The 15,167-nt window shown below is 32.7% G+C and overlaps 2 protein-coding genes across 2 annotated transcripts; one reads left to right on the top strand and one right to left on the bottom strand.

Annotated features, from left to right (window-relative positions):
• Window positions 1-3,201: 3,201 nt before the first annotated feature.
• LOC127127264 (putative zinc transporter At3g08650) lies at window positions 3,202-8,106 on the top strand. The gene is made up of 6 exons (XM_051056406.1): window positions 3,202-3,383; window positions 3,651-4,361; window positions 4,757-5,041; window positions 5,932-6,060; window positions 6,755-6,852; window positions 6,979-8,106. The coding sequence occupies exons 2-6, from the start codon at window positions 3,882-3,884 to the stop codon at window positions 7,790-7,792; spliced, it is 1,806 nt and encodes a 601-aa protein (XP_050912363.1). The 5' UTR covers window positions 3,202-3,383; window positions 3,651-3,881; the 3' UTR covers window positions 7,793-8,106.
• A 1,499-nt stretch (window positions 8,107-9,605) lies between these two features.
• Window positions 9,606-11,482, bottom strand: LOC127127263 (protein RETICULATA-RELATED 2, chloroplastic). Its single transcript, XM_051056404.1, has 2 exons — window positions 11,284-11,482; window positions 9,606-11,086 (listed from the first exon to the last, which is right to left on the bottom strand). Exon 2 carries the CDS (start codon window positions 11,079-11,081, stop codon window positions 10,011-10,013), a length of 1,071 nt encoding a protein of 356 aa, XP_050912361.1. The 5' UTR covers window positions 11,082-11,086; window positions 11,284-11,482; the 3' UTR covers window positions 9,606-10,010.
• Between the last annotated feature and the right edge of the window lie 3,685 nt (window positions 11,483-15,167).

Genomic DNA, 15,167 nt, shown 5'->3' with positions numbered 1-15,167 from the left:
TCCCTGGTCTCTGGTTAGGAGAGTGTTGTACCCCTGTTAAGGGGAACTACGTCGCCCCGATTCTCATACCAGATGAGATACGTAGGCAGGAGATCGAGAGAGATCTCTCCGGGCAACCTTTTTGTTTCTTTTGACGTCTCAGCGTCTCTTTGTGTTTGTGTGACAACTATTAGGCTCGAGTTCCAGACTCCCTATTAGTTGGTCAATCTGATAACCTTTTTCTTTGGTGTTCGCTGGTTAGCGTGTGCTATTGTTTGGAGTCGGATGTAAGTCCATGTATTGGCATTCCTGTTTGTTTGTTGTTGTTAGGAGTCAGATATAAGTCCATGTATTGGCATTCTGTTTCCTTTTGTGTTTGTTGTTGGGAGTCGGATATAAGCCCATGTATTGGCATTCTGTTTCCTTTTGAGTGTTTCTTTTGACGTCTCAGCGTCTCGTTTTGGTGTCTTGTTTCGGCGTGCGTTACCCGAACTACGTTGACTCTGATGTTTGTTTCTGACAAACTACGTAGGCCCAGGATGCGACATCCTGCCGAGTCCACTTCCTCCGTCTTCTTTCACCTGTTTTATTATTCCAGTTTGTGCAATTTCTTTGAGCAGTTTATTAGCAACCTTATTCTATTTTTTTCCTATTCTTTTGAGCGTGGATCCCGTCGAGTACGACGGACGTGAAAGGTGCTAATACCTTCCCCTTGCGTAACCGACTCCCGTACCTTGCAATCTCTGGTCGTAAGACCGTTCCTTTCCCTTTCTTAGGTTAGTCCTGCGCTTCCTTTCCGTCATAGGATGAATAACGTCGGTGGCGGCTCTGTAAACTGTTTTTTTTCCGCCGGTTGTTTTTCGCGTTGCGACAATAGGAAAGAGCGTGGTTGCCTCGATCTCCCCAAGGCTTTGGGGAAGAGTTTGGTGCTTCTCACTCCTATGTTAATTTTTTGATTTAGGAGCTTTGTCCTTCTTAGTCTCGATCGGCTCCGGAACTACAACATGAGTTCTTCTTAATATAGCCTCCTAGACGACATTTACTTGTGGAGAAGTGTTGTGGAGGTTTTCATTAAGGCGTGATAACATTTCTTCAAACCCAAGTTAATTCTGATGTCAAACAATATGGTATATGTTGTTCAACAACTCATTAGCGCCTTACAATCCAAGGTTAGCTCGTAGCAATTGGAAACCAGGTAAGACTTCCGGTTGTGCAACTAGAGGTGGAATTTGATGTTCAATATGAGGCAATTGAACAAATCCAGCTACTTGAGGTGTTTGAATTAGATCTATATGCAGCAGAATCATCGATACTGGATTCATAACGCTTTGCTGAGATGGCGGAGGTAGATGTGGTTGATTGATCTTTCTTTGAGCAACAATAACAACTTCATGTGAAATAGCATATTGAGTAGCTTTAGATCCAACAATCACTTAGAATCGTAGGAATTAGAGATCTAGACATTCAAAGAAATCAAAGTTGAAATGATGCTTGATTGGATCGAATGCAAAAGATCATCGTGTTTGATTCTGATTGCTTTTGATTAAGTGATATGAGGAGGTTACGAACTGATGAATCGAAAAGCGAATGTGAGATTGTGGAAATTGTAGGAATCAGAACTTTGACGACGTCATTGTTCTATTATAGAACAAGAAATAAAGTGAGGGTCTGTAGAGATGGTGAATATGAGTTTCTGGCGCAGTGGATAAGGGGTTAACCTTCAAGGTTAAAACTCCAACGCTCAAATCAGTATGTGAGGAAGAAGAATAAATTAAAAATTATGTTTGAAACTTGTTACCTGAATTGACGCCTTCTCTATATACATTAAAGAGAGAATAATGAACTCGCTATTTATTATGAGTTAATTGCTGAGAGCCGTTGAACGCACTTATAATTGAGATCTTTGTTACCGCATGAGGAGAATGCTCGTGTGTAAAAAAGATTTTGAAAAAATTGCTATTTCTTCAAAGTAGTAAGCCGGAATCGATATGGCCAACCCAAAATATATACAATTGTAAAATTTTAAATTTAAATTTACATATTAATGTCAAATCTAATAATATCTAAACCTAATATTATACTAAGAATTCTAAATTTATATATCATTATTTAAAAAATATTTACATATAAAGCTTTCTAATTTACGCAAAAGAACGTGAAAGAGGAAAGGTTTCTTTAAAAATGTGAAATTTATTCATGTCAGTAGTAGGGGGAGTAACGAAGCAACGCACAAAATGATTAGGGTTAGCATCACAAAGAGGCTAACTAAACATAATTCGGGTCCTTGTATAAATGGGCCTAAGGCCCAATAAAATAAAATTCACGCTAAATTTTTCATATGAATTTATTTTATTGCATGCATCACTAGTTTTTAGTGTGTTTTCTTTCTATTTATTTTGTAAATTAATAATTAAGTATTTTTTAGGTGAATGAGATAGATTAATTGATATGTGATAATTGAATTAAATAGATATAAATTAATAATTTAAATTTTTTATAAAATCTTTTGTGTAAATCTTATCACGTGTATTTTAAACAGATTCTTGTAATCTCTTTCTTTATTTTTTTTCTTTTTTAAAAATCTCTTTTTTAAAAATATTAGACAATAATAAATTTATACATATTAGACAATTGCAAACTCGATTCTAATATATATTTTTATTTTTCTTAAACAACAATATATTAAAATAGAAAAAATGCATAAAAATTGTGAGACTAGACCAAAATCTACTCAAAAGAAAATAAACCTATAAAATAAATTAAACTTATTTTTTTTTTATAAAGTTATTCCTAGTATCCAAAGAAATGGAATCACAAAGTGTAAGAAAATTTAAAGTGATGTCTATATTAAAATAAAAAAACTGCACAATTATTCCATTTTAATAGTATCCTACCAAAAATCTTTATTATTCTTAAATACTAGTTATTGCCTTTCATTCACCTCTACAATAAATAGTTAAGATATTATTGAAAACATAACTGTTTTTTATTTTTGAATATTTTTTTTTAGAAATAAAGAATTAAAATGATATCAACCATTATTCACCTATTTACAACTATTGACAAAATTCACACACTAATTAAATTTTACAAACACCAATAAATAAGAATAAATTTCTTTTCCATAAAAAAGAGATCTTAAAATTAATAGAAGGAGTAAAATATTTGTAAATGGTATTTTTTTTTGTGATAAATTATATGATTTATTTATTGGCAAATATATGTATGGTCACATTGAATTGAACGTTTTCTGCGTGCGCTAAGTCGCTGGTTTTGGTTCCCAAATTTTCATTGTGTGCTAAATTTCTTATCTTTCCAATTAAATATAATCCAATTAGGGTTTTCAAAGTCTTCTCCTTTTCTTTCGTTCTCTAATCCCCAATTTCAAACGATCCCGCAATCAAGTAAGCAATCTTTCCCTTCACCTCTTTCAATTTTCAATTTTTCTTTTAAATATCACAATGCTTATACTTTTTTCTCAATTTTGGGGTTTAATTGGGTTTTTGGGTATTCTTAGTTCATCCTTCAACAATCTGTTAGGTTATTGTAATTGTAATTGTTTATTTGTGTACCTATAATTGAAATTGTATATTTTATTTTGTATGTATTTATCTTTTGTATTTTATTTTATTCATTGGTCTTCCATAATTCTTTGCTCTTTTCTTTATCAGCTGCAGCTAGGTTGTTCATGAGGTACATCAGACTTTATATCATATGCTAATTCATAAATTCATTGGATTTGATTGGACTGACATTTTTCTGAAATTTGATATCAACAAACAAAGACTTCTTGATTTAATCTGATTTAATAGAAGCTAATGGAGTTGTAGTTTCTGGGTATTTTTGATTTGGGGCTGGTGGCATAGAGAAAGTGTTCCTTCGTTTTGAGGGATATATTGCACATGGCTCCAAATCTGAAGTTAAGATTAGGTGTTTCCTTGTTGTTTATACTGTTGAGCTTTCTTGTGATTGTAACTTCGAATGCGGAATTGGAAAATGAGGTTTTGCGTAGTAAGGTAAGAGCGGCTCCACATAAGGATGTTGGATCTGTTGTAATTGATGGTACTGGTGTAGAGAATGCCTATAAGGTTGAGAATGGAAATAATGTGGTGGGTAATAAGAAGGGTGGAAGCAATAGAGTTTCGGTCTCAACGGTTGCGTTATTTACATTGGCAATGGCAGCTGCCACTGGTTTAGGTGCAGTTCCCTTCTTCTTTGTAGAACTTGATCCACAATGGGCCGGGTTATGTAACGGAATGGCTGCAGGTGTAATGTTGGCTGCAAGTTTTGATTTAATACAGGAAGGGCAGGAGTATGGTTCTGGAAGCTGGGTTGTTACTGGAATTCTAGCTGGTGGAATCTTTATTTGGCTATGTAAAAAGGTGATAATGATTACTCTTGTTCTCTGTCTGCCATTCTTTCTCCTTTGTTATAGCCTTGTGATGTTTTGATACTACACTATTGATATGAATAATCTCTAAATCCTTGGTGATTTTTTGTCAAAAAAATAAAAACTAAGGGTTTTCTTATTCACATCTCATGTGCATTGTGCAAGTCATTCATATTGATTTTTGGTGAAATTTCAAACCAATCTACTCAAGGAACAGGAATGTTAGCAAAATTGATGAACTAATCAGTTACTAAAAGTATCATGTATATGACCTTGTCTCTCACTATTTTTTTCAGGATGCATTTTTGTTGGGTAATTTTCAAATTTTACTAGTAGAGTATATTTTAGATTTATAGTATTCTCATTTTTGTCTTGCATGGATTTCAGTTTCTTGAGCAATATGGGGAAGTAAGCATGTTGGATTTAAAAGGTGCTGATGCAACCAAAGTTGTTCTTGTTATTGGAATAATGACTCTTCATTCTTTTGGAGAGGGATCTGGGGTTGGGGTCTCCTTTGCAGGCTCAAAGGGTTTTAGTCAAGGCTTGTTGGTAACCTTGGCTATTGCGGTGCACAACATACCAGAGGGATTAGCTGTGAGTATGGTGCTTGCATCAAGGGGTGTTTCTCCACAGAATGCTATGTTATGGAGCGTAATTACATCTTTACCGCAGGTAAACTCTAATTTATGTTTTAGTAATCCTACATTGTTAAAAAGAATATTATTCTGACTTTATTTGGCACATCACTTTGAAGACTTTCCTTTTTCTATTTTATACAAATCTTAATTATACCATCGGCCACTCATTGTAAGCCTCGTGCCCATGCTCACATTATCCATGGGAACAAGGTTATGATTAGATAGCTTGTGTTCGTTTCACTCTATTTAGCTATATATTTTATCTTTTTTTAATGGTGAATATTAGTGTAGTTAATATCATGTTGAGGGCAGGGTTGAACCCCAAACCTCTGTTGAATGCTGACTTGATACAAAGGACTAAACCCTAATCCCCATTTATAGGAATACATTGACTATACCCTAAATCAAGAGAAAATCATAATAAAATAATTGTAGTAGTATTTGTAGCTATGTTTTTCATTAATTGGCTATATCATTCGTTCTAAGGGGACAAATCTCTCTATGTACTATGATATCACATGGACAATCAAAGATTTGGTAGTGTCTTTGAGTTATTAATAATCCTGTATGTAATGGAATCACATCCATGGGGAAATTTCTTATAATGTGAAGTTGCATTGGCAGTACATACCTAATATAGGTTTCTTTTTTAATGACGAAACTTTTAACTTTAAGCTAGTCTAGCCTAATTAATATTGTTAATAGGTCTATTTTTGTATGACTATATGTTGCAGACACAAACACTGGCCTAGACACACTTCTAGTTGTTGGGTCTTGGTTTGTTTTCCTTGTTGAATTCAGAAAAGATAAGTAAGCATATAGAAGGATAGCAATTCTTTAGCCCAATGTAGTTATTTTGTTTAATAAAATCATCGATGTTTTTGACTGTAGCCTCTTAATATCTCACTCTTAATGTTAATGCAGCCAATTGTAGCTGTTCCTTCTTTCATTTGTGCGGATGCATTCAGCAAGTTTCTTCCTTTTTGTACGGGATTTGCTGCTGGATGCATGATTTGGATGGTTATTGCTGAAGTACTCCCTGATGCATTCAAGGTTATTTACCTTTATAATCTTACACCAACAATATTATGTTATGTTTGTTTACAATAGCATTTTCTAGATGTAAAAGTTTATTTTTGTATCTTCACTATTTTACTTCTTTTTTGTTGTTGAGAGAATCAAGTCCTTAAAGCGTAAGCTATTAAAGAAAGGCTATGTATCGTTTATATCTTTTACCATTCTTCCAAAGCAAATCTTCTTTTCGCTTAATGTGTTAACAGTGTTTTTTTTAAACCACTTTACTGTGTGTTGAAATTGAATTGTTGACAATTGGGATGTCAAGGATTAAATTGCTGACCACTTGGATAACATGTTGAAATTATAAGATGGAATCAGAAGAATAGAAACCCCAAATAATTGATAAAATGATATGATATGATTGTGACAACACTAGCCTAATGCTCCTTTTTATTTTTATATATTAATAATCTAGGCCATGTACTATCCAGCTCAACCCGTTAAGAACTAACATAACATATGAATAACCTTTATATTCTGAGCATGAAATGTGTCTTTTTCTTTGTGGAGGGAGGTTAACCTATTATATAATCCTTCTCTTCACGGAATTTGCAAGACTTCATCTCCTTGAGGCACACATACATTTATACACTATTATCTTCTGTTTATCTTTTGTAGAGTTGTCTTTCTATATATACCTAAATCATTTTCTCTTTCTTTTTGGTTATAGGAAGCTTCACCTTCGCAGGTTGCGTCAGCTGCAACCCTTTCTGTAGCATTTATGGAAGCTCTCAGCACCTTCTTTGAGAACTTCACCCATGATTACAAGTGAGTTTGTGTGTGTGCGTGCAAGTATGTTTATATTGTATTATCAGTTGTATTTTGTTGTTTGGGTTTGTTTCTTTGACAGATAATGTTTAGTTTTCCCTCTGACTGATGATTTATTTGTTGTAGCTCTGAGGATGCTTCTGGCTTCTTTGTTTCATTACTTTTTGGACTTGGTCCGTTCCTTGGCGGGATTTTGCTGGTTGCATTTGCTCTTGCTTTTCATCTCAAGCACGCTCTTCTCATGGGCACTGCTTGCGGTATTGCCTTTGTCCTTGGTGCATGGCGACCCTTGCAGCTTATTTTGTCTTCAAAATTGGGACTTATTCCTGTCACTTCTCTCCTTGCAATGGGAGCCGCTTTAATCCACATGTCTTCTTCTGGTGTATTGAAGCTTGCTGCTTCAAAAAAAACCTCAGCCCATACCTTACCTACAATCACTGGCTTCCCACTCAGTATTCACACCCTTCAATCATTCATATCATGTGGTGCAGTTGCTTTTCACGCTCTGGCTGAAGGACTTGCATTGGGAGTTGCTGCACCAAAGGCATATGGACTTGGTCGTCATATGGTTCTTCCAGTCTCTTTACACGGGCTTCCTCGAGGTGCAGCTGTGGCTAGCTGTATATTTGGAGCCACTGATAGCTGGCATGGTTCTCTTGCAGCAGCTGCCATAATTGGATTCATGGGTCCGATATCTGCAATTGGAGCTATTCTAAGTGGTATTGATTATAGTGGTCTTGATCACATTATGGTTCTTGCCTGTGGGGGATTAATCCCTAGCTTTGGCAGTGTAGTTAAGAGGTCGCTTAGTTTGGATAAACGGAAAAGCACTTGTGGCCTTATCATAGGTATCGGTTTTGCTACTTTATGCCTAACATTCACTAGATTGGTTTGCTTACACACACCATACTGTAATTCTGCGCCAGAGGCTGTTAGATAAGACATTTTATGCTCCAATTCCTGCTTGGTCTTTGATTAGTGTTCCTGCAACATACACTTCTTTAGTTCAATCTCTCAAGGTATGGTTGCACAAATTTGAAGAGATTCTCAATGAAGAAAGAAACTAGAAACAGCAAATGACAAGTGGAAGTTCCACACGAAGAAGGGAGAATATACTCTGCGTGACCAAGTTTTAATTCAGAACTTGTCCATGTGTAATATTTTAGTGTTTAACTTGTATATAAGGTTTTACACATGATTTAACTTTGTTTTATAGTTTAAAACTATTGAAAAATGGACCATGTATTATTCTCTTTTTTTTCTCTTCCTTTTCTTGGTCTTATTTGTTTATTTAGCAGAACCCTGAGTATGATGTTTGCTTTGTGTTTGTTTTATTGAAGATTTAGGACTTTTTTTTTCCTTCTAAAAGTACTTATAAAAATCAAATAAATGATGTATAGTAATACTAGTAATTGGTCGGCAATTTGCTTTCCTGCAATATATTGCAGAAAATGTACTTATGGTACTTTTTGCGAAGTATATCGTGTATTTTGAATTTGTCTTTTATTATTAATAGAATTTGCTTCTTAAAAAATAAATTATGAAAAGGAAATGTTTGCTGCAGAAAAATGATAACTTACCTTTTAAATTTGTTCGCAAGTTGATAATAGCAAAGGAATTTTATCCAAGTTTTTTTATTTTTTCATTTCTAAATCTATTTTCAAAAACAAGACTGCCAAACAAAATTTCATAAATTTTTGGAAAGTGATTTACAAAATAGTATTTAAAAACTAAAAAATCAAAACTAAGTTAAACATGCCCTCTTTCATTGATACAAGTAAAAGTATGTTGAAGAGTGGACTCTCAAAATAGTGTTGCATTTTTATGTAAAAGCATTGAATTATGCTATCACGATTAGCTTTTCCCCACAAGGAGGGGCTTGAATAGGTGGAGAATAGCTTTTTCCCTAAAGAGAATATTTTTAAATTCTGTTGTAATGAGATCAATTAAATGAAGAGAGATCAAATAATTAGAGAATTAAATGAAGAGAGATCAAATAATTAGAGGTACGGGAAGATCTCGCTTAGATAAATGGTCCGTTTGTTTTTGTTTAAAAAAAAATTCTTTGTATTTTTAAAAAAATGTTTTTTAAAAATATTACAGTAAAAATCACCTTCAGAATCAAAGGTAGCTTGCTTCCAACATGAAACCAAAACTAAATTTTTAGTAAAAAAATGAATGACATGTAAATGGCAGGCCTAGTTAAGAACACCATTGATATATATAGTTAGATGGAAGGTGTTTTTAAAAGACCAAGAGCGTGTTTTTTTTGCATAAAACAAAACGGAATGGAATGTAGAAAGGAACATAGATGAATACTTTCATTCTAGGTCTCTCGTTTTTCTTTATTTTTAGAAAAAGGATGATAATTATCATCTATTATGTGTTTATATATATATATATATATATATATATATATATATATATATATATATATATATATATATATATATTTAGTCCCTAATGATAAAATTCACTGGAAAATCAACAAGAAATTTGCGGATTTTAATTATTTTAGGGACTAAAACCAACACAAAATAAAATATAAAACAAAAAAAAATTACAAGGACCAAACTATATCAGTGATATTCTCGTTACAATATCAATGTATATCCTATAAACTCTTCAACTCTTTTTGTTTTCTGAATGAAACAGTTAAAATTTATTTCAAAAATTAAGCCAACAAAAAGTTCTAATATCATAAAAATACTCGAGTAAAAAACAAAATACACCAAAATATTAAAATTGCACAATTTGATACCAATATATTGCATATGATTTTATTTAGCCAACACTCCAAACTAGATTTGTGATACTTTTACAATGACAAAATAATAACTGATCTAGAAAAAGACAACAAAAACCAACTGAGACAATAGAAACAAAAAACAGTAGACATAGCATTTTAATTTAACAACGGTGGGGGTCCAAAATCCAATACATGGCCAAACTAATTTGTCACCTTGTTTCAGCTTGTTATTTTCAGCAACATAGCATAAAATCCTGCCTGAAATTTGTACCATTCGTTCTTATTTGTTGCTTCCAAAGTTTTTGACACTAGGAAAATCTATAGAAAATTCAGAAAAACTAAAAAAGCAGTCATCTATCCAACAACCTTGGTCAAAGCAATAGATAAAACCAAATCAAGTGATGCTACTTCACTTTGTTGCTGTTGTTTGGTTGCTACTCTCCAAAGCCTCTTCTTCCCTTTCCCTTTCAGCTTTCTCAACTAATCCAACCTCCAATTCTGACGGCTTCTTTACACCGGAACTTTGCGCTCCTGTCAACCTTGCCAAAACCACAAAAGACATTCCTCCAAGAACATTGTTCGCAACCCTAAGCACCAACACGGAAGCCTTGAACACCAAAGGATTAAGACCTCTCTCCAACATGAACTCGGCCCCGTTAAGTGTTTGGTACCTCAAGTTGCTGCTGAGACCCATATGAGCAGCCCAAGTGAGAGAGTTGAGTAAAGTAGGTGGTGCTTTGTTCGGTGTTTCAAAGGTTGGATCCATCTTCTTCCTCAACTTAATCAACCCATTTGAAAGCGCAGTTCCAGCAAGACCAGCACCGAATCCAACTGCAGAAAAAATGGTTCCTTTGTAGACCAAAGTACCTAACCTATCCAATAAACTAAAAGCACCAGGTTCAAACATGTGACTCTTAGGACAAGATGCAAAGATTGCAGGCAAAGTAGCTGAAGCAGATCCTAACGATGGTGCTAACAGATACATGAGTGTGAAATTGAGAATAGCACCAACAACAAGAGTTGAAAAAACAAAGTCGAGTTCATTCAAACCGAAATTAGGCCTTGAAGCCATATCACCTAAAACACATGCAGTAACACCAACCAACTCTTCCATCAAAACCTTGAAAGGAAATTGTGGATCAGCAGCAACCCTTGATCTCCAACCATTCAGAAACAAACCCAAAATCCCAAAAGATGAATCTTTGGAATTTGAATTTCCATCATCCTTATCAGCACCACCCCAATTTTCACCTCCACCACCTCCACCACTACTACCACCACGGCCAACCCCATCACCTCCATCACCTCCAGCAGCAAATGAAAGTTTCAATCTTTGAGGCAAATGGGTTGGTTTGGTGAGATAAACAGAACGGTTATTCAACTGAGGTGATGACGATGATAATGGTGATGAAAATGGAATTGCATGGCTGTTAGTTTTACCAGAGGTGGGTGTAAAACGCAAAAGAGCCGTAGTTGCCATTTGATCTGCAACAAATGAAATATAAAAAATAAAATAAAAAACCTAAACTTTGGAATAAAATCAACACTCTAACATCATTTATTCATCATTTATGAAAATAAATGGATCGATACAATCAATAATAAAATCATGAAAATAAAAATAACTTTTTTAATTAGATTATCAAAAAATTAAGAAGATAACTGAGTAAGTGTTTGTTTACCTGGATCTGGATGATGCGATCGGTGAAAAAGCGGAAGAATCGATGAAGGTTTGGTGAGAGTGAGACTATAAGCGTTTAAACCTTAAAATGAAGAAGAAGAAAAAAAAAAAGAGCTTTTTATATTAAGTTGTGAGTTGTTTTTTTTTAATTTTTTAAAATTTTATTTGATAGTGAAACTTTGGGAATAGAAAGAGTGAAAGGAGTGAGTAAATTCAATGTCAGAGCGTTATAAATAATAGTATACTCCAAAGTTGTCAAACCGGTTTGGTCTGTCCGTTAAAACCGGTAAAACTGAACCGGTTTGATCCGGTTCAGGAAAACGTTAAAAATGAAATGAGGAATATTTAATGACGTCGGCATATTTTTATATTTTATATATTTAATACTGTATTGTCAAAATATATTATTAAAAGAAAATTCCATTAAAATTTCATATTTTAGGAATTGATTAAAAAACATAAAAATATTTCCTCTAATCGTCTATATAATTTTTTTATGTTACTTAAATAAACAATGTATCTTTACTATTACATAGGTTAGATACATTACATCTAAAAAATAATATACTTCAAAAATTTAAAAGGTAAATATTAGAATTAGAAATTAAAATATAATATTTATTTTAAAACAAATAATTTTAGAATGAGAAAAAAAAATATGTACTGACAGTATAATATATTTTTACACGGTCAACCAATAAGACTCATGTATTCCGTTACATCACACTTTTATTTTTAAAATACATATAATTTATCAATATAAAATATTTTGATTGAATGTAAATGTAATATTTTTTTACATGGATAGTTCACTACCTTTAACCTTTTTTAGAATATATCATAATTATTTTAGAACATAAAATAATTAGTTTTGACTCACCAACAAAAAAGGAGAAGAAATTAAGATTTATTTTTGAGTTGGGAGTGATATATCTAATGTATTTTTACGCTAGGAATTATCATTGGGTGATGTATTTTTAATTGTTCTATTTGATGGATTGAAAATTTTCATCCTTATCAATAGAGGAATAAGTTGGAGATAAGATACCAAAAGAATAAAAAGATATATTGAGAAGTTTATAATAAAATATAGGTTTAATGTTTTGGATTCATTTAATTCTTTTTATTTTAAAAAATATTTATATTAATCTTTAACACTTTAAAACATATTCTTTTTTGTCTATTTGTTGGTGAATTTAACAAAATAATTCTATTATCAATTAGACAAAATACAATTAACACAATATATTTTAAAGAATTAACATATAAGTCTAAAAAGTAATATTAAATCTGAAATATAATACATTGAAGGTGAGGAAATAAATTTGAAAAATTATTAAAGATTTAAAGGTTTGGTCAAAATTATAAAAGCAAGTTTTATTAAAAATATTGTATAATAATATTATCATCATATTATAAAAGTTTATACTATTGATATTTAAAATTTATGATGCGTTTATATTTTAAAATATAAAGGATTTAATTTAAATACATTATATGTAACAATAATTTTATTATCAGTCAATCACAACTCTTAAATTATTAAATCTCTGACTTTTAATACAATGAATTTAAAACCTCGTATGAATATGAATAAAGAGATAAAAAAATCATTAATTAAACCTTCTATTTAACCTTTTATTTGTAAGGTTCTAGTATCTTTTTAACCTTTGTTTCTGTACTTTATATTAAATGAATATTTTCTTAATTCCTTCTTTTTATATTATTTAATATTATTATTTTTTAAAAAGATTAAATTAGACATGATAGCGTCTGTTCTCATCTTTTTTAAATTAAAATTTAATCCACTCTTTATCTATCATAATCTCTATCAAGATAAAAAATTAAATTCTAAATAGGTTGGATCCAATTTTATTGGATATTCCAACCTCAATCTCATCTGGTGTAATAATTTTTTTAATAGATATAATCTTTTTTTTTAATATTATATTATATTACAAATTAAATAAAAAAGTCAAAAAATATCAAAAAATTTCAAACATACATCTCAAATAAAAAAAAAAAAAGTAAAACTCAAAATCTAAAAGGATTGACGATACAACTATTATTTTGAATTTTTAAAACTAAATAATAAAATATAAAAAGTATTGTGGGTTCGAGTTTTAAAATATAAAATAAATATATTAAAAAATAGATTTAACAAAAATTAAATTATTAAAAAAATTGAAAAAGACCTTTAGTAAAAATATGCATGTTAAATGGAGCACTCTTATAACTCCTAAAATGGTGGGAGGACCAGGCTTGAAGAATTTAGTGATCAACAAAAATGCTTGTTTTCTGAAACTCGGGTGAAAGTTTATGGGTGAGAATGATAAATTCTGTTTCCAGGCGCTGAGAGGGAAATATGGGAGAGGCAATGATGATCCTAGACAAATAATTACCAAGACAAACAACTCCAGCTTATGGAAGAACCTTGGTAAAGATTGGAAAAAGCTGCAAACACTCATCCACCGGGACAAACGCAATGGGAAGAAAACTAATGCCTAGAATGACTCGTAGATTCCCCCATGAGCTCTCAATGAGGTAATAATAGCTAGCCAACATGAATTTCAAGACATCAAAGTTGTTGACCTTGTTCAGGAGAGTGGTGACTGGAACATGGACCTTCTATCTAGAATGTTGCCTATTAACATTGTCGACGAAGTTACGGTCATTCATCCATCCAGGGCCAATAATGGAGATAATATTTGCATGTGGAGCGGAACAAAGTCTGGAGATTTCTCTATTAGAAGTGCGTACCATGTGCTCAGCCTTAATGCTAATGATTCTGAGCAAAGTCAGTTGTGGAAGATCATATGGTCTCTAAAAGTTCTAGAAAGGACCAGAACTTTCATGTGGTTAGTCAAACATGAAAGTCTCATCACAAACCTTCGGCTCAATAAGATGAACATAAGAGGCCCGCACTGCATGGAATGCACAAAGGAAGTTGAAACTATGGTTTATGCCTTGCAAGATTCTGATGCTTCTAAGCCAGTATGATGCTCTTTTGTTAGAGCTTCATGGAATACTTTCTTTGATTTAGGTTAGTAGGACTGGCTGGAAATGAATCTGCAGATCAATCTTAGTCACGGAAATCTTAAGAAGTGGAAAGCACTGGGGGAAACTACTTGTCACTTGTTGAGAAAATTTAATAATCTGCACGTTTGAGTTGTCCTAGTTTTTAGGAGTATCAGTAAGTTTGTTTCAGTTTACCTAGTCAATAGGAGTTTATTTTTGAATATGTTAGATAGTGCCTATTTTCATGGTACCTTTAGTTATGTATTTGCCTATTTATAGGCTGTTAAGTTTATTAATGAAATATGCCAGAAAATTATATTTTGTCACCTGTTGTTAACAGTGGTATCTAGAGCTGGTTTTACGTGAGAGGGACTGCAAATTGAGAGAAAAAAAATACTGTGAGGGAGAGAAACAGGAAAAATAGTAGTTTTTTCTGCACACATGGCTTCTGAAAATGGCTTTGTGCAAGCATCTATTCCACGTTTTGATGGTCACTATGACCATTGGAGCATGCTCATGGAGAACTTCTTGAGGTCCAAAGAATATTGGACGGTTGTTGTTTCTGGAGTAGCAGAAACAGCAACAGGTGTTACGCCTGTTTCTAGAGTAGCAGAAACATTACGCCTGTTTCTAGAGTAGCAGAAACAGCAGCAGGTGTTACGCCGACAGATGCGCAAAAGACAGAGCTTGAAGGGCTGAAGTTAAAGGACCTTAAAGCAAAAAATTATCTCTTCCAAGCTATTGATCGCTCAATTTTGGAAACCATTCTGTGCAAGGACACCGCAAAGCATATTTGGGATTCCATGAAGAAGAAATACCAAGGTACAACAAGAACAAAGAGGCAACAACTTCAAGCACTTCGTTCAG

Source organism: Lathyrus oleraceus, chromosome 3, assembly GCF_024323335.1.
Source record: "Lathyrus oleraceus cultivar Zhongwan6 chromosome 3, CAAS_Psat_ZW6_1.0, whole genome shotgun sequence".
Classification (NCBI taxonomy): Eukaryota; Viridiplantae; Streptophyta; class Magnoliopsida; order Fabales; family Fabaceae; genus Lathyrus; species Lathyrus oleraceus.
Note: the sequence above shows the minus strand (reverse complement) of the source record. Positions and strands in the feature narration are given on the sequence as shown.

Excerpts from the sequence above, each read along its gene's own strand:
- LOC127127263 (XM_051056404.1), bottom strand. The coding sequence starts at position 11,081 with ATGGCAACTACGGCTCTTTTGCGTTTTACACCCACCTCTGGTAAAACT.
- LOC127127264 (XM_051056406.1), top strand. The coding sequence starts at position 3,882 with ATGGCTCCAAATCTGAAGTTAAGATTAGGTGTTTCCTTGTTGTTTATA. Across the intron at positions 4,362-4,756 it reads TTATTTGGCTATGTAAAAAG|TTTCTTGAGCAATATGGGGA; the intron begins GTGATAATGATT and ends CATGGATTTCAG. Across the intron at positions 6,061-6,754 it reads TACTCCCTGATGCATTCAAG|GAAGCTTCACCTTCGCAGGT; the intron begins GTTATTTACCTT and ends TTTTGGTTATAG.